The sequence below is a fragment of the Tiliqua scincoides genome, chromosome 6 (genome assembly GCF_035046505.1).
Source record: "Tiliqua scincoides isolate rTilSci1 chromosome 6, rTilSci1.hap2, whole genome shotgun sequence".
Taxonomy (NCBI): Eukaryota; Metazoa; Chordata; class Lepidosauria; order Squamata; family Scincidae; genus Tiliqua; species Tiliqua scincoides.
In genome coordinates this window covers 33,778,119-33,802,221 of record NC_089826.1, presented here as the reverse complement: position 1 = coordinate 33,802,221, position 24,103 = coordinate 33,778,119, and the positions used below count along the sequence as shown (strand labels likewise).

The following is a 24,103-nucleotide window of genomic DNA, read 5'->3' as shown; positions in this document are numbered from 1 at the left end:
TTTCCCCTTGCCTCTGGCTGAGCCGCCTTGGACCCCTATCCTGCGCTGGATACAGCGCAAGCCTATTGGCTTGCCTGTTCCAACACAAGGTAGGAATGCACCCTATGCTTGACAGGGAGACATCCAGTCCAATGATGGAACTCCACAGTACTTCAGCATATTAAGAAGGAAAATTTAAAATCACTTCAGCCCTGTTCAAGCATTAGGTTTCTATGGGTGCTATACTCAGGTATGGGAAACCTTGAATTCCTGCTGAAATTGATATAGACCAGTGGTTCCCAAATTGGTGGGTTGCGACCTACCAGGGCAGCCATTTTCAACCTTTTCAGCTCACGGTACACTGACAAGGCACTAAAATTGTCAAGGCACACTACCAGTTTTTTACTTACATTAAATTACTGCATTACAGTTAATCTTGAATTAATAAAATTAATACAATTAAATCATTATATGACAAAAAAAAAATTGACAAGAAGCATGGAGAGGGAAGTATATGTGATTTCTGAAAAGGAGGGAAAAATCCTATGTTCAAATTCTTATCAAAAGTGCCAGAAAGTGTTGGCAAAGACAGGGCAGGCTGATCACATAGTGGAGAAATGCAGGTGAGGGGCAGTGAGGTGACATGATTGAAACAAGTGCAGGATTAAACTGGGGGTGGGGGGGAGAGAGAGAGAGAATGTGAGGCAGTGATTCTTTATCTTTGGAAGGTGCTGACAGGTGAGGGGAGGGACAGAGTTGCTAACTGTGATTGTGAGATTTGGGGGGGGGAATTATGCCTGGGGAAGGGGGTGGGGTGGCTGAGAAGAGGAGAGAGAAGTGCCAATTGCCTGCTTGTGTGTTTGAGAAAAAAGAGTGCAACCAAAAGCCCAATCCTATGCATGCCTGCTCAGAAGTAAGCCCCATTATAGTCAATGGGCTTATTTCCAGGTTAGTGTGGATGAGATAGCACCCCCAGAGTCCAATCCTATGCATGCCTGCTCAGAAGGAAGCCCCATTATAGTCAATGGGGCTTACTCCCAGGAAAGTGTGGATGCAATAGCACCCCCAGAGCCCAATCCTATGCATGGCTATCCTATCCTATCCATTATAGTCAATGGGCTTACTCCCAGGTAAGTGTGGATAAGATTGTGGCCCAGTGCCCTTCCTCTAAAAGCCCCAAAGTGCAGGGAGGGTCGCTTTGGGGAGTTGCAGGCGAACTGGCAAGGAAAAGGGACTTTCAGGGAGCCTGAAACCTTAGGTTGGGGGCCTCAGCCGACTCACTCGCTGTGTACCTGCGTGCCCGCTTCTGGTTCCCTCTTCTCACTCACTCCGCAGCTCCCACCTCCTGGCTGCTCCCAGCTTCACTGGTTGGGCAATCAGCACGCAGGCAGGCAACAACCGCCTTTGTGCCCAACCCTATGCATGTCTACTCAGAAGTAAGCCCCATAATAGCCAATGGGGCTTACTCCCAGGAAAGTGAGGATCAGGTTGCAGCTCGAGTCGTGTGCAGTAGCAGGAGCAAGTTCTAAGCGGACTCTTCAGCTGCTGCATGGGATGCAGAGCAGCTGTGACCAGCCCCTTCCCTGGCTGCTCCCTTGCTTGTGCTGCTCAAAGAAGCTGCTTCTCCTGCAGGCAGGTGCGCAGCTGCTGCCTGCCTCTTCTGATCCCGTGGCACACCTGAGGCAGCCTTGCAGCACACCAGTGTGCCGTATCACAGCAGTTGAAAACCGCTGTACCAGGGGAATGGGAAAAGGGTCTTTCCTCTTTAAGGAAATTGGCAGCAACAAGATCACTACCATCACACTGCTGCCAGGCAGGGAAGGGGTTTTTCCAGTTACCTGGGGTCACTATGGCTCTCTGGAGGGTTTGAGGAGCCTGCAACTCCTTCTGCAGCCTTCCCCGAGACTTGAAAATATTGAAAAGGTGGAGGTGACCCACTTCTGGGTTTTGTCCCAAAACAGGAAGTGCGTTTTTTCCTTTTCGACATTTTCAAGCTTTAGGGAGGGCTGCAGAGGGGGTCGCAGGCTCCCCAGACCCTCTGCAGAGCCATAGCAACCCCCAGATGAGTGAAAACCCCTTCCCTGCCTGGTAGCAGCACTATTGTGGCAATCATGTTGTTGTCCCCCCACGCTGCCAAGATTTACAGGGTTCCCAAAGTCCAAGTAGGACTAAAGACCATGCCCACCATATGTACAAGTGCTGTACTCAGGGAGAGATCATCCCTGTGATTGGGAACACTGGGGGCCAAGTATTTTCAGTCATGGAGAGGATCTCTCCCTAAAAGCGTGGTAGGTGGGTTTTTAGTATGCATCAGAGCAGGGCAGAGCTACAAAGCATCCATCTACGGATGCTGCACATGGGTATAGCATCCATAGCTACTGTGTATCTGAACAGGGCATTAGTGTTAAGAGAAAAACACATGTGAGCCCATGCCCTGTATGATTTTGAGCAGGGGTGTCAAACTTGTTTCATACCGAGGGCCGAATGGCATTCATGATGCCTGTTGAGAGCCGCAAGTGATGTCATTAGGCAGGAAGTGAAGTCATTAAACAACTCATAACCAAAAATAAGCACTTTTTATCACTTAGGAATTCATTAACTACAAATGACAGAGGAGAAAACATGCAAATCTTTATCATATTTCAAGATATGGGAGAGCCCAATTTTCGTGGTGGCTGCCCTTTTATCAGTAACACCTAAGCACTGCTCAGCAGCTGAGAGCCTGAGGGCCGGATAAAAAGCTTCTGCGGGCCGCATCCCGCAATTGACACCCCCAATTTAGATCATGTTCTTGACATGTGGTTTTGGATAATGCAGGGTCAAAAACACAATGTATTCCCATTTCTTAAACTGTGTAAGAATAACAAGACAGAAGAATTACAGGAAAACAGTGATATATAAATAGAGATAAGTTAGATAAAAGTGCAGCAGCTGTTAGACTTTACTGAAACCCTGCTGCCTACTTGAGGGAAGATAGCAGGATAAGCATCACTAAAAGACATGATCAATTCATTTATTTTAATTGAGTGCCGTATTAAAGTTATGAGAGAAAACCAAGTATTTGAAACCTCACGTTTAATAATTTGGTGTGCTTAAGAAACTAGTTTTTTTTTTTCCTTGATGACTGATGACTCCAGAACTTGTGAAAACTACGGCCACATATCTGATGGAGGTTGAGTCCAGTCCTCTCCCATTATGTCCTTTAGGCTGAAATCTTTGAAATATTCAAGGCGATGGCTAACAACAAAACAGAAGAGCAAGAATTTGAATTATTAAAGACTGAGGGCCCAGTCCTACCCAACATCCCAGCACTGGTGCAACCACAATGCAGCCCCAAGGTAAGGGAACAAATGTTCCCATACCTTGACTTTGGAACCAGGATTCAGAGAAAAGTGATAAAACAAGGACCATAATTTGTCAATTTCCCCCCACCCACACAAACATCTTCTCCTGAGGGTCCTCCGAGGCTCAGGAACAGTTTTTGCTAGGGGCTACAGAGGGTAAGAGGTTGAGAAAATTGCCACTCCCTCCTTCTGCAAACAGAGCATCTTCTCAGAATGGAAGAAAGATTTAGGATACAACCTAAAGTGATTGGTAAATAGAGCACTGAATAGGTCCACTAGAATGCATGGGGGAAAGGTAGACTTAGAATTACAATGTAAGGGAACCCTTCACCACAAAACAGATTCCGGATTGGCCAGATATTCCCAGGGTAAATTTGGCAAATGTAAGATAAGATATATTGTGTTCATTGCAAAAAGAACTAGCCTACCGTAGCATCACCCGATCATCAGCTTTTATGTTGTATTCACTGCTTTTGCACTACATAAAATAGGCCCTAGTGGTAAACTATAAAATTGTCAATTAAAGGAATGAATAAATATTCCAGCATGCCCCACTGAAGGACTTTCTAAATGTATTACACAAGCAGTTATGATCAAGGATAAAAAAGAGCCTCACAGACATCCAGAAAGTGATTTAAAGAAGATGTGGAGGCTTTTGTACTCACAAATTAGGACCTTGCCCATCTTCAATCTCTTCTCGTGGTATTGGATAAAGTGCTTCATACATCCTTCCAAGTCCAGAGCCATGAATTGCATATGAATTCATCTTGTTCACACCAGGGGGAAAATAGTCCCAGGGAATAATTGCTGTGCCATTCCAGGTGCCCCAGTTTAAATCTGCTTGAAATGCCAAAGGAAGGCCTTTCTACACACAGGAGGAAAAAAAAAATGCCTGATAAAAATGTCACCCTTATTAATTTAACAAAAATTACTATGAGTATATCATATTAAGCAACCAGACCATTTTAAAATAAACTTTAGGTAATGCTTAATTATCAAGGTAACACAGAATTGCTGGGTTTGAAATTCTTACTTGTTAGCACTTCTACAGAAGTATAAGCTATTGTTCTAAGAAATTTAAGGATTTTTTTATGTCTCCCCCCCAATCAAAGAATTTTATGTGAACAATGAATAGAAATACAACTGGGAAACTTAGAAAGTGCTTTAAAACATTGTACAACTGGGAAATAAAAATCATATGCCCATACAGTTAGTCGATCATTCGGGCAATGCACCTGAGTAGACTTTTTATTCTGTTTGTTCAGGAAAGCATTTGGGAATCATACGGAAGTTCAACTTTTTAGTATGCATGCCCATCTAACAGAATAGATCAAAAAGAAAGCATGCATCCCTGTAGCCAACTCTAATTCAAACAAATAGTAGGAATCACAGAATTTCAGTTGCAAAGAGGTAGCAGTGTCATTCTAGTTCTTATGATGGAGATGCATGCATTGAAGCTGCTTGTATAAAAATTGTGACATTAACATCAACATTGGTAACTGCAAGTGGGATGCAGATATATGTCAAATCGAAAGTTTCCACCTCCTGGAGCCAGTGCCCGGAGCCTGACATGCAGAAATCAACAGGTGATGCTTTTACTGAGATAAGGATTATCACCCACTCCTCTTTGCAGGTCAGGAGCAGGGGCCAACTGAACTTGGGAACTCTTAAAAGGAGGTCAACTTGGGATGCAGATCATTGGGGTCAATCCTCTACCTACAATACCAAACATGTTTCTAGGTTGTCTGGTTATGTTTGCAGTAGATATAGAGAATGCTTTCCCTGAGTTCATTTTTTTAATAGCATGAACACTTAGAATAAGATATTCATATTTAGAACTGATATATTCTAAATTTAAATATATTCAATATTTAAATTGATTGGGGAGGAATACACTTCGTTTTTCATATATGCCGTATCATTCTTACTCTGTTCACACTGCACAGATATAAAAGTTCTTATACTGCAGTGCTGTAGTCCAGTATTGGGGCAACCCAAACTGATCTGTTGCTTTAAAATGTGGCAAACCCACCTACCCTATATTCTATTGCTAACCCATCAGCATCTGCTTGCACACATACCACCAGCAGTCATCTCATCATCTTCCAACTCCGCAACACCTTGTAAAATGCTGGGCCAGAAGGATCCGGTTAATCTCCACCCAGCTACTTTGCCAGAAGCCGTAGAGGAGGAAAGGCTGCAGCGCTTTCCCCAGATATTCAAAAGTGTGGTCAAAGAGCAGCTAAGAGGGGTGGAACACCTAGAAGATGAGGTATGCCACCCCTTCTTCTCTCATGCTTCCAGAGAATGCTTCAAGAGAATAGGGCAGTGTAGACAGTGCTGGGGGAGAGGTAGCGGCTGTGGTGCATGTCGGCACCAACGACGTGGGCAAGTGTAGCTGGGAGGTCCTGGAGGCCAAATTTAGGCTTTTAGGCAGGAAGCTGAAAGCCAGGACCTCAAAGGTAGCGTTCTCTGAAGTGCTACCTGTTCCACGCGCAGGGCCAGCTAGGCAGGCGGAGATCAGGGGTCTCAATGCGTGGATGAGACGGTGGTGTAGGGAGGAGGGGTTTAGATTCGTTAGGCACTGGGGAACGTTTTGGGACAAGCGGGGCCTGTACAAGAGGGACGGGCTCCATTTGAACCAGAATGGAACCAGACTGCTGGCGCATAACATTAAAAAGGTGGCAGAGCAGCTTTTAAACTGATCCCTGGGGGAAGGCCGACAGGAGCCGAGGGGCATCCGGTTCGGGACTCCTCATCCCTATGGGATGAGGATGGGGAGGTTAGAGAACAACAAGACAAAGGCAGGGTAGGAGAAGAAATTGGCAAAGGTAGCGTGATGGGATGTGATAGACGGTTTGGCACAATGAGAGGATGCGGGGACAAAGGAGCAAATAAGCAGCCCATCCTGGGGCATTCTGTGTATAAATGCTTTTATGCGAATGCCCGAAGTCTACGAGCAAAGGTGGGAGAACTGGAATGTCTGGTGACAAGGGAAAATATTGACATAGTGGGCATAACGGAAACCTGGTGGAATGCGGAGAATCAGTGGGATACCGCAATCCTGGGCTATAAACTCTACAGGAGGGACAGGCAGGTGCGTGTTGGAGGTGGGGTGGCCGTTTATGTTAGGGAAGGGATAGAATCCAGCAAAGTAGAGATTGAAGGTGGGTCCGACTCCACCGTAGAATCTCTGTGGGTTAAATTACCAGGCTTGTGCAGCGATGTAATACTGGGGGCATGCTATCGTCCTCCAGACCAGAAATCGGATGGGGACCTTGAAATGAGGCAACAGATCAGGGAGGTGACAAGGAGGGACAGGGTTGTAATCATGGGGGACTTCAATTATCCTCATATTGACTGGGTCAATTTGTGTTCTGGTCACGATAAGGAAACCGGATTTCTTGATGTGCTAAATGACTGTGGCTTAGATCAGCTAGTCACGGAGCCCACCAGAGGAGAGGTGACTCTGGATTTAATATTGTGCGGTACGCAGGACCTGGTTAGAGATGTAAACGTTACTGAGCCATTGGGGAACAGTGATCATGCTGCGATCCGTTTTGACGTGCATGTTGGGGGAAGAATACCAGGCAAATCTCTAACAAAAACCCTTGACTTCCGACGGGCGGACTTCCCTCAAATGAGGAGGCTGGTTAGAAGGAGGTTGAAAGGGAGGGTAAAAAGAGTCCAATCTCTCCAGAGTGCATGGAGGCTGCTTAAAACAACAGTAATAGAGGCCCAGCAGAGGTGTATACCGCAAAGAAAGAAGGGTTCCACTAAATCCAGGAGGGTGCCCGCATGGCTAACCAGCCAAGTTAGAGAGGCTGTGAAGGGCAAGGAAGCTTCCTTCCGTAAATGGAAGTCTTGCCCTAATGAGGAGAATAAAAAGGAACATAAACTGTGGCAAAAGAAATGTAAGAAGGTGATACTGGAGGCCAAGCGAGACTATGAGGAACACATGGCCGGCAACATTAAGGGGAATAATAAAAGCTTCTTCAAATATGTTAGAAGCAGGAAACCCGCCAGAGAAGCGGTTGGCCCTCTGGATGGTGAGGGAGGTAAAGGGGAGATACAAGGAGACTTGGAGATGGCAGAGAAATTAAATGAGTTCTTTGCATCTGTCTTCACGGCAGAAGACCTTGGGCAGATACCGCTGCCCGAACGGCCCCTCCTGACCGAGGAGTTAAGTCAGATAGAGGTTAAAAGAGAAGATGTTTCAGACCTCATTGATAAATTAAAGATCAATAAGTCACCGGGCCCTGATGGCATCCACCCAAGTGTTATTAAGGAATTGAAGAATGAAGTTGCAGATCTCTTGACTAAGGTATGCAACTTGTCCCTCAAAACGGCCATGGTGCCAGAAGATTGGAGGATAGCAAATGTCATGCCTATTTTTATAAAGGGAAAGAGGGGGGACCCGGGAAACTATAGGCCGGTCAGCCTAACATCCATACCGGGTAAGATGGTGGAATGCCTCATCAAAGATAGGATCTCAAAACACATAGACGAACAGGCCTTGCTGAGGGAGAGTCAGCATGGCTTCTGTAAGGGTAAGTCTTGCCTCACGAACCTTATAGAATTCTTTGAAAAGGTCAACAGGCATGTGGATGCGGGAGAACCAGTGGACATTATATATCTGGACTTTCAGAAGGCGTTTGACACGGTCCCTCACCAAAGGCTACTGAAAAAACTCCACAGTCAGGGAATTAGAGGACAGGTCCTCTCATGGATTGAGAACTGGTTGGAGGCCAGGAAGCAGAGAGTGGGTGTCAATGGGCAATTTTCACAATGGAGAGAGGTGAAAAGTGGTGTGCCCCAACGATCTGTCCTGGGACCGGTGCTTTTCAACCTCTTCATAAATGACCTGGAGACAGGGTTGAGGAGTGAAGTGGCTAAGTTTGCAGATGACACCAAACTTTTCCGAGTGGTAAAGACCAGAAGTGATTGTGAGGAGCTCCAGAAGGATCTCTCCAGACTGGCAGAATGGGCAGCAAAATGGCAGATGCGCTTCAATGTCAGTAAGTGTAAAGTCATGCACATTGGGGCAAAAAAATCAAAACTTTAGATATAGGCTGATGGGTTCTGAGCTGTCTGTGACAGATCAGGAGAGAGATCTTGGGGTGGTGGTGGACAGGTCCATGAAAGTGTCGACCCAATGTGTGGCAGCAGTGAAGAAGGCCAATTCTATGCTTGGGATCATTAGGAAGGGTATTGAGAACAAAACGGCTAGTATTATAATGCCGTTGTACAAATCTATGGTAAGGCCACACCTGGAGTATTGTGTCCAGTTCTGGTCACCGCATCTCAAAAAAGACATAGCGGAAATGGAAAAGGTGCAAAATAGAGCAACTAAGATGATTACGGGGCTGGGGCACCTTCCTTATGAGGAAAGGCTACGGCGTTTGGGCCTCTTCAGCCTAGAAAAGAGACGCTTGAGGGGGGACATGATTGAGACATACAAAATTATGCAGGGAATGGACAGAGTGGATAGGGAGATGCTCTTTACACTCTCACATAATACCAGAACCAGGGGACATCCACTAAAATTGAGTGTTGGGCAGGTTAGGACAGACAAAAGAAAATATTTCTTTACTCAGCGTGTGGTTGGTCTGTGGAACTCCTTGCCACAGGATGTGGTGCTGGCGTCTAGCCTAGATGCCTTTAAAAGGGGATTGGACAAGTTTCTGAAGGAAAAATCCATTATGGGGTACAAGCCATGATGTGTATGCGCAACCTCCTGATTTTAGAAATGGGTTATGTCAGAATGCCAGATGCAGGGGAGGGCACCAGGATGAGGTCTCTTGTTATCTGGTGTGCTCCCTGGGGCATTTGGTGGGCCGCTGTGAGATACAGGAAGCTGGACTAGATGGGCCTATGGCCTGATCCAGTGGGGCTGTTCTTATGTTCTTATGTCCAACAGGGAAGTAGGATGGGTACAGGTTTCATGCAACCCCTATCAGTTTGCTCCCTTCTGAGCCCACTGCTCAAAACAGCTATTTTAGATAGCCTCATGGTTGAGCGATTCCTGAGTATTTTTATACAGGAGTCCCTTATCCACTTATCCGTGGTTCCCCATGCCCATTACCTTGTTTATGTTGTTTATAGTCACCTGAAAGATTTTGTAGCTTTCTTTACCCAAACACAGAAAGCTTATAGCAGGGACAAGCAGGCAGGAAGCCTGCAGATAGTGAGGTTGACTGAAGGAACGTTAACAGGAAGCAGGGGGCGTGTGGGGCCAAGGAGATAGGGTTCCCCGTTTCTGTTGTTTCTTGTATGGGGGGGGCAGGAATGCATCTCCCGCAGATACAGGGGGTGGTATCTGCTGCATAAAATTCTAACATGAAATAATATGCAAATAATTTATCCTGCATTTTCATTGCATAGCCCAGAATTATGAGCCTCTGAAGTGTTTAAAAAGAAGCAGCAGCAGCAGCCCTTTTTGGTCCTGCCGAAATATACATATGCATTGCTTATCAAGATTTCAAAGAGTGTGGAATTGCTTAGTACTAAACAGGGGAATAAATAGTCTCAGATAAATTTATAGCGTAATAAAAATTTTGATTTAAATGTAAGATATGTCAACAGGTGAGCTTTCTGATTAATTTGATAGAACAAGCTCCATGGAACCAATCTGTAAGTGATTTGCAAATGTGCTGGCATTACTTAACTGTATTACTATGATTTATGTTAGAAATACTAATGCAGATGATGAAATGAAATTTACTGTCTGTAATTGCCACAAAAGAGGGAAGGAAGCAGAAGAAAAAGGAGTTTAAAAAGAATAAACCCTGAACATCAGGTGATTGGCTATTTAAACTCTGCTCACAATGCAAAAGGTGAAAATACATTAATGAAACTGCAGAAACTGATTATACAATGATTCGCACTCCCTTGCAAAATTCTTTAACCAAATGACCTGTATCTGATCTTGAGAAACTAGCCCATATGGCCCCATTATATCACATACTTACTCATAAGTAATTTGCATTGAATAAGCATTGAAAATTATTCATGAATACATTTTGGATGGTCATGGCTGGGACCCACCATTAAGTTAAACAACTGGTAAATAATAATCAAACACCTTAGTATGAATACATTAGCATAAAAGGAACTTACTTTACATTGTTCATCATCTTCAGCGTTTCTGTGAATTAAAGATCTTCACTTTTAATAGTCTTCTCTCTGAGATAACCTTCTTTGCCCAGTTGCCTGCATCTCCAAAGATGCATGCATGAAATTATTCTGTTTCATCATTAATGTTCATTTACAGCCTGTCTGTATTGTCATAATAACAAATTGTATGTATCCTAAGAAAGTTAGTCCTAAGAACCCAATCTTATGCATGACTGCACAGAAGTAAGTCCCAATATAATGGGGCTTACTCCCTGGTAAATGTGGATAGGACTGCAACCTAAGACTGCAATCCAATACATCTTACCTGGGAGCATGTTTCATTGAACTCAATAGGACTTGCTTCTGCATAGGATGGCGCTGTAAACAATTCTACATGTTTATACAGAAGTAAGTCCCAATTGGTTCAATGGGGCTTACTCTCAGGTAAGTGTGCATAGCTGCATACATTTCCAGTGTGTGCTGTAAATGCTTGTGGGGTAGGGATGATGATAGCGCTCCAGTGATTGCACTGCTGCCAGGGACAAAAGGGCTTTTTAAAAACTTATTGGAGACCATTATGGCCCTCCAGAGGCTATGGGGAGCCAACAGACACCTCTGTGAGTCTCCCAAAAGCCTCCCCACCACTGCTCAAAAATGTGACCATGACCCACTTTGAGTTTTTGTCTGAAAACAGAGTGGTTTACAGGCTCCCCACACCCTCTGGAGGGTGATAGGGACCCCCAGTAAGTTTTTTAAAAGCCCTTTTGTCCCGAACTGCGGTGTGATCATAGGAGCATAGTTGCCACCATTGCTCCATCCTTTAAGGGGCAGAGACAGGGCTTCCGTGGCTGGGGCATCTCAACATCCCCATTTGAGAATCTCTGCTTTCTAGGATTGCAGCCTAAGAACACTTAGCATCTGTGTATCATTTAAAGAGCTTCATGTGTATTATGCTGATGTAATCCTTATGACAACCTGTTAAGGTTTATAAGCATTATTATACCTGTATTACAGCAGGGGAGATAAGGCTGAGAGGGCGTGGTTGGCTAAGGCCACCTAGTGAGTTCATGGCAGAACTGAACTTCAAAGCAGAGTAGTCCTGATTCACAACTCAGTCTTTTAGCCTTTTCACTAGGCCCACTCCAGTTAAATGTCTTAGCCATGCTGAACGTCGTTAGGATATAATCTAACATCTTTAGTGCATTTGGAGCAACATCCAACATGGATCCCTGGTGGTGCTGTCATCAATCATTGGCTAACCAGGAAATTCAGCTCCTATAGGGAGGAAGTTGTGCACAAAAAATACAGCCACTTTGCAATCTTGCTGTTGTTCCCAGCACTGGGATTGCTAGGCTCGTCAAGGGCCTTGGGCTATATTGTAAGCCACCACCCACTATAAAAGGGGGTACAAAAGGGCACAGGTCATAATTTACACAGATATCCTAAAATGTCAGCATACATAAATGTGCAAATGGATGTTTCTAAATATTGCTTGAATTTTTGTATTGTATACAATTGTAGTTGAACCACATCTGGTTAGCTTTTTAAACTACTGAATGTATTCCAATGGAATTCTTCTTACTTCAAAACAGTCTCCACCAGACAGTTGTAATACCAAATGCTGACCATGCCTACCAAGACAAAAACATGAGGAGGGGGAAGGGAAAAAGATCAATTAAACTGTCAAAACAAGTATCATATCATTTATTTCAAAACTTTTATACCCTACATTTCTACTTCATAACAAAGGGCCCAAAGTACTTAACCACAATCCAATAAAACAGCATACAATACAAATACAAAGGCAGAACCAAAAGTAAACTTCAACAACCACAATGATGATACCAGCAGAAATGGAACTATAAAAACATCAGCGTAAAAAGGCAGAACAGAACAAAAAGGTCTTGAGCCCCCACCAGAAGGCCAACAAAAGGGTTCATTCAACAAAGAGGGAGTTTCACAGCTGAGGCACCACTACAAAGAAGGCCCTTCCCCTTGCAGCTGCCAACCTTGCCTCAGCTAATGGCATCATCCAATTCATGAATAGGCCAGCTATGTTGGCCATTGTGGCTGCAATCCTATACACACTTTCCTAGGAATAAGTCTTGTTGAACACAACGGGACTTACTTCTGAGTAGATATGCATAGGATTGCATTGTCAGTTAATTTCATGGGCTAGCAGAGATATGAATCAAAGTCTCTTTGATCCTAAACACTACTCACTGTCCTATACTAGCTCTCCTATGGGAGAGCTGTCTGGTGGGAGTATTTGATGGTGGCTTACTTAATTGCTTCCTTCCAAGGCACTACCCCATCCTGCTGAACCTATCTATTAGAAGGAACTCCCAAAACCACTGGCTCCTTGCTCTTATGGTGTACTTCTTTACCAAAGTATGGAGCTCCAAATATACTGTAGAGTCCTAGGAGAATTGTCAAGCAATTTCTTTCCTGAAGTCCTTCTTTCATGAGGCCCTTCTGCCTACTTGGTTTAAATCTACCGTATTTTTTGCTCTATAAGACGCACCTGACCATAAGACGCACCTAGTTTTTAGAGGAGGAAAACAGGAAAAAAAATATTCTGAACCAAATAGTGTAATCAAATATGTCTCTCCGCTGCTCTGTTTCCATGCTCCTTAGCATATTTTACTACCTCTAGTTTAAAAGGAATTTTATATGCTAGCCTTTTCTGCTTTATCATCCTTGCACTGGTAGAATGAGGTACTGTAGTATTTTTCTGCAAGTGCATTGTCACTAAGCGCTGAACATTTGCATTACCATTTGCATTTGCATTACCATTTGCATTTGCATTACCATTGAGCGCAGGCAGGACCCTGGTCAGGGGCAGAAGCACCTGCCAAGGAGGCTCTGCGGCCCTGAGAACGCCTGCAGCTTTGCAGTATTCGCTCCATAAGACGCACACACTTCCCCCCCCCTTTTTTGGGGGGAAAAAGTGCGTCTTATGGAGCGAAAAATACGTCTAAAGGTCTAAGGTCAATAATGAGGAGAACCATAAAACCAGAATGTTTTGTCCCAGGTTTAGGAAAGCTCAAACAATTGTTTCTTTGAGTTGAGAAGGCTTTCTCTGTTAGTGTGAAATCTAAGCCTAAGCCATAGATTAAAGCAGGGGTCATCAACCTTGTGGAGTTGTATTTAAATTTGATAAAGCGCAATGGATACCACTGCAAAATGGAGATTGGAGAGGGAGTGGCTTCTTGACACTTGGGGAAGTGTTTAGTTTGGAATAAATAACTGCAGGTTCTTTGTAGACCTGGGCAGTGGCGCACTACCCACGTTCACAAGGGGAGGCTGTGATTGATTCTTGATGGTTTAGGAGGCATATGCTAATAATTGGATCAAACTTCATGGTCCTAATCCAGCCACTAAAGTGTAAAATGACAGATGTTATATGTATTTTAAGTGACAAGACTTACGGGCAGAGTTCCACTTCCAGATAGTTGCTGGTTGCGCTATTCAAAAAGAAGGATTCAACCACTGTGAAAGATATAATGCCAACATGCTAGTGTGTGTAGTTAAGTAGGAATAAAAATCACAGTCATGCAGTTTTATTTTTATTTCTGAAAAACAATCTGATTTATTCTCAACAACTACTTCCTATTTTACCGCAAACCACACAATAAGTCCTTTGGTCAGATAAAATTTCAGTACACATTTCCCAATTTAGAATATAATAATGTAGGAAACTAGATGACTCTGACTCTCCATTATACTTATCAGAGAAAGGAAATCTTTGGACCCAAGCTAGTAGAAGTCCATCCTTTAGAGCAGGGATGTCAAACTTGTTTCATACAGAGGGCTGAAGGTAGCATTCAATGTGCCTGCTGAGGGCTGGAAGTGACATCATTAAGTAGAAACTGATCTCATTAAGCAGATGATGGCCAGAAATAAGCACTTTGTTCTCACATAGAAACTCATTAGTGCAAATGGCAGAAGGGAAAATGTGCAAATCTTGTTCATAAAGTGGGTGAGATAAATTGCTTCGGGGGGATGCATTCGGCCCATTGGTTTGATACTGCTGCTTGATAGGATATTGTGTTCCTTGTTTAAGCAAGAAACCTTCTGTTTTTAAGGAAGAAACACTGGTATTTAAGAAAAACAAAGGTAATAGGTGTGAAGGCGCCCCGGGAACTGCAGATAGGTGAAACTGCAGATACTGGATCTGAAGATACGGTATCTGTATGTTATTGGTATTGGTAAAGGATTATCAGCAGATATAGATCTGTACACTACTTTAGAAAAGCATATATAGGTTGAGTCACATTATTCACATGGGTTCCATTCCCAGAAATGGAACCCACTACAGCAAATCAATTTAAAAAACAATGTCTCTTTGCTCAGGTGATTTAAAAACAGCCTTTCTGACCTTTGTGATGTTAAGATAGAGTCATTAAGATGACAATCCAACAATCAGTCTCCATCCAGGCCCTTAGAAAGGATTATCTTTCTTTCATGTGTTCAGGGGGAAGGGAGGGGATCGCTTGGAGAGACAATGATTGATGGATTGTCAGCTGGCTGCCCTCTCTCTAACTATTGTAAAGGACTGTTTTCCTTTCATTTAAAGGGCCCTTCTCAGCGTGTTGAGATAAAAATCTCTACAACAGTAAGAAAAGCATTTTAAAGGGATGCATTTTTCCCTTTCTCCAGGGAAGAGCACATTTCTTCTCATTTGCAGTGGCCATTCCTGTTGAGTCAAATCCATGTATAAAAAATCAGTGTATAGCAAGGTTGAACCTGTATAAATTAAGGAAGGATCTGTTTTAGTCTTGTCTACAAAGTTTGGACATAACCAGTGAGCTCTTCAATTTCCTTCCTTGACATGAAGGATTTCTCACCATATTACAAACTGCCTTTGGAAAGTTTCTCAATTTCAAAAAGTGATTTGCCATTTTTGTTACAGAGGGCTGCTGCTTGACAGACACAAACTCAATACCTGTTTGGGGGTATGTGGATCTAGATCAGGGGTGTCCAAAGTTTTTGGCAGGAGGGCCACATCATTTCTCTGACACTGTGTCGGGGGCCAGGGAAAAAAAGAATTTACATTTAAAATTTGAATAAATTTACATAAGTTTACATAAATGAATATATTAAAAATGAACTTATATGAATGAATGAAGGTCTTGCAATAGCTCAAGGCCTATAAAAGGCCTTGCACAAAGCAAGGCTGGCCTTTCCTTTGCTGCCGCTACTGCATCACAGACGTGAAACAACAAGCAGTGGAGGGTGCCCTCATCTCACAGCTCACACGAGAGGTCAAACAGTCGCCCTCACACTGAGAGCAGTTGTTTCGGGCCAGTGTGGGCTCCAACAAATCTCTGGAGGGCCAGAGGCTCATTGGATACTGGGGGTCCCCGGAGGGCCGCATTGAGAGGCCTCGAGGGCCACAAGTGGCCCCAGGGCTGGGGTTTGGACACCCCTGATCTAGATTATTCAATCCTTGAGATGTCAGCCATAGCTACGACTGCTACACAAAGGGTGTAGGCCCTCTAACTTTCTGCTTTTGAAACACTGTAATCCAAATCCAACAACTGTGTTATTTACAGTCACCATATTTTGACAGGTCAGGATCTAAATAACACTTTGAGACACACTCAAGGCATGATCCATGGGGATTTTGTCCCACACTGAAGATACCCTCCCATTTCAAAAGAAGATTGACAAGCAGCATAAGAAACAACAGTTGGAAAAACAAGTGCAAAACCTCTTCGGGCATACAGAATTAGTGGAATAGTTCTTCACATCATGGCCACTGAAACGTCATCATGAAAAGTTTCATGGTTCATAGGTGCTCCTGATATCGTTCATATGAGTGAAGAACAAAGCCCTGTCTACCCAGGTTAAACACTTTATTCAAATACTTACAGTATTTTTCAACTAATTGAACTTTTGACAACACAATAAGGAAGGTAATAAAATACTTCATCTAAAGATACTTTGATCACAAGGATTTTTGACCAACTTAAATAAAAGTTCTAGCTAATCGAAATATGTTTTCTATGCTTTGGGCCTCATATACATTTTGAATGTATGCAGCTTTCATCAAACCTCACCTTCATAGTCCCAAAGTCCATCAAAAGGCTTCCCGGGTTCACCAGGTGGAGCTGGAGGATCATCAAAGAACAAGGAGTTCACTTCCATAACTAAACCTTTATCATCTGGTTTGAATGTGATAGTCACTGGTGCATGCATAACTGGTATGCTGTCCCAAGTAGTTTTAATTTGATACTGTACCTGCAACATAAATACAGGAGAAGTCATACAGAATTGAATGACCTGTTTCCAACAGGTGATGTTTTCATCCATGATGAGGGTATTACTGGCGCACAAATGCTGTAGAATGTTGAGAGAATTCTAGTCATTATTTTCACTATATCATGAGCAGCACAAACACTGTAGTAAAATATAATATGTGCCAAACTATTTTCTAGATTTGATGTTCTCATCCACCCTTCCAAATGAAAAGGCGTGGAACATGGAGAAACTGCCTTCCCAAGTCAGACCTTCATTCTAACAGGTTCATTATTGTCTATGCCAGGGGCCTCCAATCTACCGCCCACGGTGCAGTGAGAAAATCATCTTAGGCACAGTGCAGAGATGGTGAAACCTTACCATTCTGCCCCACCTCCTCCCATCTTCACACTTGATCCGTGCAGAAACTTGCACTGGGCAGCTGTTTCCAGCTGCTGATCATCCCAGAAGGCCCTGCGCCCCAATTTCCTAGGGGAAGCGACTGCTCAATATGCGTTCCTGCACAGATTGGGTGCAAAGATGGGAGATGGTGGGGCAGAACAGTAAGGCTTTGCTGTTCTCCACGCTTTGCCTAAGATAATTTTCTCACCGCACTGGATCTGGCCTGTGAGCCAGAGTTTGGAGGCCCTCAGTTTTCACTGATTGGTAGCTGCTATCCCGAACTTTTGCAAGCAAAGCTTGCCTTCTACCATTGAGTTAGGGCCGCTTCCCACTGATTTGGGGACATACCTTTCCTCTCCTTTACACTAATGGATGATTGCCTACAGGAGTGTATATGATGTTATTTGACACACAACAGAGAACAAGGCACTAGTTATAAATACTGGAAGAGAATGTGAAATATGCACTTTTCAATGAACATGCAACTCCTTCTGAAATTTCAGGATAGCTGAGGAGGCCACAGCTATACAGAGACCATCTTACTCTTGTAAAGAGACCCAAAATAGAAAGTAAAAACTGTATTTTATTTTTATATACATAAATACAGAGTGGGAGAGCATGCAAACATTGCTGCACATTCATTTTAATTGAATAGCATAAACATTGACTCCAGCAGTAAACTCTTCCACAAGCAACTCCTTAGAACTGGGACCACCTGCTAGCCTTCCTAAACAAGCAACATAGTAAAATTTGGCTTTTTTAAAAAAGTGTTTCAAATTGTAGATTATTAAAGCCCTACTTGGCAGGTCTTTTATTTTTGCACTGGCATCACAGAGTCCAACAAGCATTAATATTTTGGCTCCTAGGAAAGTTGAGAAGTGGCCCAAGATTGATAAGAATTGCCGATTGAACAGTCTTGGGATAAAGGGAAGGGCAATTTCCTCCGCACATAACCAAAAGTTCATTTTGCAAATTAGGCAGTTTCAAGGCTAAAGGCTAAGTAAACTTTAGCTGCCAAAGTGAGTGAGAAATAAAGAACAAGAAAAAGTAAGAGCATAGCATGACAAAAGCACTCATTGCGCTAGTTCCTGCATCAGTGGAAAATAACCAACTCTTTTGAAAGCATATACAAGACGTTATAGGAAATGCAATGCAATGATTGCTTTGTAGAATTTTTTTTCTGCAGTATATAAAGAACTATAAATGGTAACAACGAAAGAGAATTCTCCATTCTGTTATTGTGATTTGCAGTCGTGAGAAGTTTTAGGGGAAGGATTGACTGGATTCTGGCTTCTTTAGAGGAGAGATCAATAGAGTCTTATGGTACCTTTGTAATGTTCACTTTACTTATAAATATACAGGTTGAGCATTGGATGGAGGTAAATAGCAGAGAACTCCTAAAAGCAATAGCATGGCATATAATTCCTCCAAGGAAGCATTCTTATATATACAGAAATATAATTAGGATGGGATGAGTGGGGCATTTGCCCCGGGCACAAAAATAACAGGGGCACAAAAATGTTAAAGGTGGTCATTGAGGTCCAGAGTGTCAATTCCTGCTCTTTTTATAATCACCCCAATTTTTAACAATATATTTTTGCACTCAATGAGATGTGGCTAACCGGCCACATTCGCATCCAAACGAGGCAGTTCAAGGTGCAATATGTTAAGCTCTGCCCAGAATAGGAGAAAGCAGCAGGTTTCAGCTTTCATTGCACTGAGAGTCATTTATAGGCACTGAACTGATTAAACAAATTGAAAAAACTACACACACACACATTAGATATCAAGGCAATAAATGAAATATTCTTTAAAATATTATTTCTCCCACAACAGAAATAGCAAACAACAATTTCTATAAAAATTGGAATACCAAACGTATTCTAAATACTTGATTCAGGGCGCAATCCTAACCCCTTATGTCAGTGCTTTCCAGCAGTGGCATAGTGGTGCCAATGGGATGTGTGCTGCATCCTGCAGTTGGGTGTCACTCATGGAGGCCTCCTCAAAGTAAGGGAATGTTTGTTCCCTTACCGCAGGGCTGCAATGCCCTTATGCAATGCCCTGGAAAGCACTGACATAAGGGGTTAGGATTGCACCCTAAATGTCTAAATTCAAAAATGTGTGTCATTTTAAATGAAATCAAGAGAGAGCATCAGATTTTCAAGGTATTCTAATTCTGCCAATTAAGGAAGAGGGGACACTCTTTCTCCTTGGGTGCTAATTTCCCTTGTTACAGTACTGTTCCTATACCCTAAAAGGTGCATATTGAATTACGTGGCATATACTGTATCAGTGCTTACCTCTCTTGCTCCATCCCGCAGGAACTTTGTCTGATAGAAGGGTACATTTTCACTTTAGAGAGAAAACATACAAAAGATTAGTGAATAACTGGAACATTGTCTTCATCTACACTGTGTTCTATTTTATTTCTGAAATGTGAAGTATTAGTTTAGAAACTGCTGTCAAACTAGGATTATGTGGAATTAATCCAAAATTCTGGTTTTTTTTAAAGAACAATTCTCAAGAGTGGTAGTAGGAAAGTTAGTGTTGTGCTCTTAAACACTATGTTGATAACTTTATTCTCCCATCTAGTGGCAAGAAGCAGTAAAAATCTACATTACTAGGATTGTGTTTCTGAATGTAAATTCGAAAGCCTATTGATACAATTAAAGGAGGACTGAAAAGCTAAACCAGTGATTTTCAGTTTTTTTCATCTCATGGCACACTGACAAGACACTAAAATTGTCAAGGCACACCATAAGGTTTTCGACAATTGACAAGGCACACCATGCTGCCAGTGGGAGCTCACATCCCCCATTGACCCTACTAATAAATGACCTTCCCCCAAATTCCTGTGGCACACCTGTGGAGTGCTCACAGCACACCAATGTGCCATGGCACAGTGGTTGAAAATGGCTGAGCTAAACATTTGTTAAATACTCACAGGAGTGAAAATCAATTTCAAAAATGGTCAACAAAACCAAATTCTTATTTTAAAAAAATCATTCAAGCATTCTGATTAATTACATTTTGCTATATTTAATAAAGAATCTACTCAGATAATGGATGTATTGTCATTCTTTCAACTATTATTAATACATTTTAAATCCATCCCTTGTTCAGGATGATCAGATCAGCATACAAAATTCTTCCCTCCCTCGCTTCAGATAGAAAGTGATTTATCCAAGGCTACCCACTGAACTTCATGGCCGAGTGGGAATTTGTCTCATCAGTCAGACTTACAGCCCAATCCTATCCACACTTACCTGGGAGTAAGCCCCATTGACACTAATGGAACTTACTTCTGAGTAGAAATGCATAGGATTGGGCTGCCTGACCAGCATAATGACCACTGCATCCCCCTGCATGTCTGATAATATCACACTGAAAATTGATAAATTTCTCTGGTGCACAATTAATTTAATCACTATTCATGAACATAATAGAGCTCCCCCACCAGATGAATTTGAACGTAACATAGTGCAGATGAAGATGGCATTGGATCTTCTCCATTCAATGTTCATGTGTGTTTCGCAGTCTGCAAAGGGATATGCAAGCAGATGCTTACTTCATCATGCAGATCTTTGTTGTTGTTGTTGGAGCACAGAATTTCAAAAATGCCATCAGAATTGTCATGTTTGTTTAGATCAAAAGTGCATGAAATCCAAATTCTGGCTCTTACAACTTGCAAGCTGGATCAGAACAATGAAAAGCATGTGAAGATGGCTGTGAACTAAAAGTCAAAGCATACTCAGGAAGAAACATACATGTATGGTATTGGTGATATCTTTATTTAAAGGGCCTGTTTGAACCGTGGATCTGGCTCAAACTGAACGCTCCAAAGGGGACCAGAGCTTTGCTCCAGCCACCTCTGGAGCGCTTTCTGAAGTCCACAGAGGCCACGGGCATCCGTTTGCGGCATCTGTGGGTTTCAAAATGGCTTTTAGTGGCAAAAAAAGTGACTTCAAGTTTTCAGATGAAAACCGGAAGTGATGTTTATATGCCTTTAAAAGGCATTAGGACAGCCAGGAAGCCCTGGAGGGCTTAGGTTGGATCTCTGGTCACCTTCAGAGAGTTAAAGGGGCCAAAACAGTGGATTTCATTGTCCACAGTTTTCAGTATCCACAGGGGGTCCGAGAACATATTCCTCACAGATACTAAGGCCCCATCTGTATATCCTATAACAATGCAAATGGTACAGTGCTACCAGAAACATAAGCAGTAGAAGAGTCGGATAATGATGCCATTATTGTTGGTTCCTTTGGGTATCTTTTTCTGCAGCTTGCCCCAGATCCAAGGACTAAAGACTCCAGGATCAGTGCTGCAATCCTATGCACACTTACTGAGTTCCATTCAATTCAGTAGGACTTGCTTCCAAACAAACTCATATAGGAGTGATCTGTCAATAGAAGGTGTCAGCCTTCCCAAGCTTTAGCCTACATCTTCCTTCAGAATGCAGGACTAACGTTACTGCAGCAGAGGCATTAGGGTATGGGGGAATAGTCCATGAAGCTCTGAATGTGCTGCTCAAAATGTATCCACCACAAGGAGCTGCACTGCATGAAGCAAAGGCAGAGCTAAGGAATGGAGATGAGGCCATAACTCAGTGTAAGACCAATGCTCTTAATGCAGAAGTTCTTCGATTCTCAAGGAGACACTTCTAGGTAGGACTGGGAAAAAAATCCTCCCTGAAGTCATGGATAGTACCAGGAAGCGTAGACTGAAACAATGGTTTTCGGTACCGTATAAGAATGCTACTTAACTTTTTTGGAACATATGGTAACAAGATTATTTTTTAAATTTCTCTTAAAACTATTATTAAAGATGTATTTAAAAAGAAAAACTATACTGAAGATAAATACAATAGTGTATCCACCAATGCAGCTGTTGTATTATTTAAACTGAAAACCAATACACGTATAACAAATGAAGAGGAACTTATCATTCCAGGACTCAATACCCCTTTCTCAAAATCTTCTTATGGCCAAAACCTGACAAGCAGTGACCAAGATTTAGTTCTCTCCACACTAATGAGATAACTCTTATCATACCTTTAACTTAAAACTGGGCTGTTAAGGAGCAATTCTTCATTCTCTTCCCTTCCCCCCCCCCCCATAAGCTGCAAGAATCTTCTGGTTAAAAGAATTGGACAAAATTTTGTTTTGTTTTCCCTGGAGCGGTTGCTTATAGCTCAGTATATCATAACTGCAGCTTATTTTACAAAAGGAAATAAAGCTGCTACTTTGCCAGCATGCAACGTATTTAATTTATTAAAATTAGCTTACAAAAAGAAGTGTAGCATCAAACCAGTGTATTAAGCAAACATGAAATCAAGACTTTTTCCTCCATTTTGTAAATGCAAAAAGGACAAAGAAATACAACAAAACAACATCGGGGTACCTTTTTAGAACGAAATGGTGTGCAGGGTCAACAAGGCAAGCAACTATAAAAGCAAAAGCAAACAAAGACTTCATTTTCTCAACCTAGCAGGCAGAACAAAGTTATATATATGTATGCATGCATGGACGTGTACACAAACTATGTTATCACAGCCAAATGGTCATTGGGCTTTTTATTATCAGAAAAAGATAATTAATAACACTTACTGGCCTTGACAGTGTTTTAATAATTGACTAAAATTTTAATCAGTGACCTGCTAGAGCAAATTAAGGGAAGCATTTCACCTTGACATGTCAAACACTCCCCATCATCACAGTAGGAAATGCATTAAAATTTGGTCTCACATCTTAAAGGTGGCCTGGAAAAAATATGTACATGTGTTTAGGGCTGATTATTCTTAATTTCATCAGTGCACCTGTAGATGCTGCAAGACTTTTTTTAATGTATGTCATACCATTTGGATTTTTTTTGTATGCCAGCCCCATTTCACCAAGTTTACACCATCAGTGCATCGTACATGTGCACACTCCACCTCCTTCCCAGTACACCGGGTGTTTTATCCTATTCTGGGGTGGCAATAATACTACTTTGAAGGCAGTAGAAGCATGTTGCCAGGAATCTCACTCTCCAAAATGTACCATTCTGGGGGCCTTGCGTTCCCCTTCATCTCGCCATCAATAAGAGCAAAGGCATAGTCTCCTACTCACAATTAAACGTGCATGTGTGGCCTCCCGGGGGGAATGGGCGAACTTCTGATAGTGTTGCATTCCCTTCAGCCTGCCCTTTGAAGTGGACCAAGGCCTTTTGCCTACTTGTGAGTAAATGCACATGTGCTGCTCCATTTCAGTGTCAGTATAGGGCTCAATAAATTTTCCTTGTCAGCTGTGAGTTTGAGAGTTTTGCGATCCATCAAAAATTTGGAAAGTTTGGAAGCCACAGTCTTAGTTGCGATTCCCAGTACTACCAGTTACTGACTTTCAAAATCTGCCTAATCATATGGAGGAATTACAGTTTTAAGTTTTATACCAACCACCTATCTCCATATATATAACAAACACCTGCAGAAAGATTAGAATTAATATTTAAGTCTCAGTAAGGATCTAAAGCTTTGATCTTATAAGGAATGTCCTGTAGGTGATAGAAACATTATCTAAAGCATACAATTTCAACTATGTAGTTGCCTCAGGCATCAGCCTAATATCTCATATCTGCAAAATTACTTGTTGAAACGGTTTGCTGCCATCTAAATGAAAGATGGGGAACAAAAGGTTCTTCTGGAAGTGGAATGAAATATTCTTAGATCATACTTCAAAAGACATTTTTACAAAATCAGAAGTAGCATTGGTTCAGTTCAAATTCGCTTTCTGTAATTACCTGAAAAGTTCAATGGCTTAAGACTATAATGCCATCTTTATCTTTGTTATGAAACCTGTAAACAGTATCTACGTTTTCACACTGGAGACCAAGAATGACTGAATCAGCAAGTGCTTCTGGACATTACAAGGAGCAACCATTAAATGTCTACAAGCTCATCAGAGAACCCAAATTCTAAAAGTCTATTTTTAACTCACTGAAAGGCTATTGCCATACGAAGAACAAAATGTTCCTCTCCCCAC

The 24,103-nt window shown here is 42.4% G+C and overlaps 2 protein-coding genes across 2 annotated transcripts in view; both read right to left on the bottom strand.

Moving 5' to 3' along the window:
* Positions 1 to 2,896: 2,896 nt before the first annotated feature.
* LOC136655844 (UPF0462 protein C4orf33 homolog) lies at positions 2,897 to 22,561 on the bottom strand. Its single transcript, XM_066632534.1, has 7 exons — positions 22,488 to 22,561; positions 19,388 to 19,439; positions 16,505 to 16,685; positions 13,871 to 13,931; positions 12,022 to 12,070; positions 3,989 to 4,188; positions 2,897 to 3,216 (listed from the first exon to the last, which is right to left on the bottom strand). The coding sequence occupies exons 1-7, from the start codon at positions 22,559 to 22,561 to the stop codon at positions 3,129 to 3,131; spliced, it is 705 nt and encodes a 234-aa protein (XP_066488631.1). The 3' UTR covers positions 2,897 to 3,128.
* C6H4orf33 (chromosome 6 C4orf33 homolog) overlaps positions 22,497 to 24,103 on the bottom strand; it is a 20,638-nt gene continuing 19,031 nt past the window's right edge. Inside the window, exon 8 of the transcript XR_010794677.1 lies at positions 22,497 to 22,530. The gene's annotated coding sequence lies outside the window, so the exon portion shown is untranslated. The remainder of the gene's footprint in view (positions 22,531 to 24,103) is intronic.

Bases quoted from the DNA above. Each gene is read 5' to 3' on its own strand.
- LOC136655844 (XM_066632534.1), bottom strand. From the start codon at position 22,561: ATGAAGTCTTTGTTTGCTTTTGCTTTTATAGTTGCTTGCCTTGTTGAC. The intron at 19,440-22,487 runs GTACCCCGATGT...TTCTCTCTAAAG, and splicing joins CACCATTTCGTTCTAAAAAG to TGAAAATGTACCCTTCTATC. The intron at 16,686-19,387 runs GTAAGCACTGAT...TTTATGTTGCAG, and splicing joins TGCGGGATGGAGCAAGAGAG to GTACAGTATCAAATTAAAAC.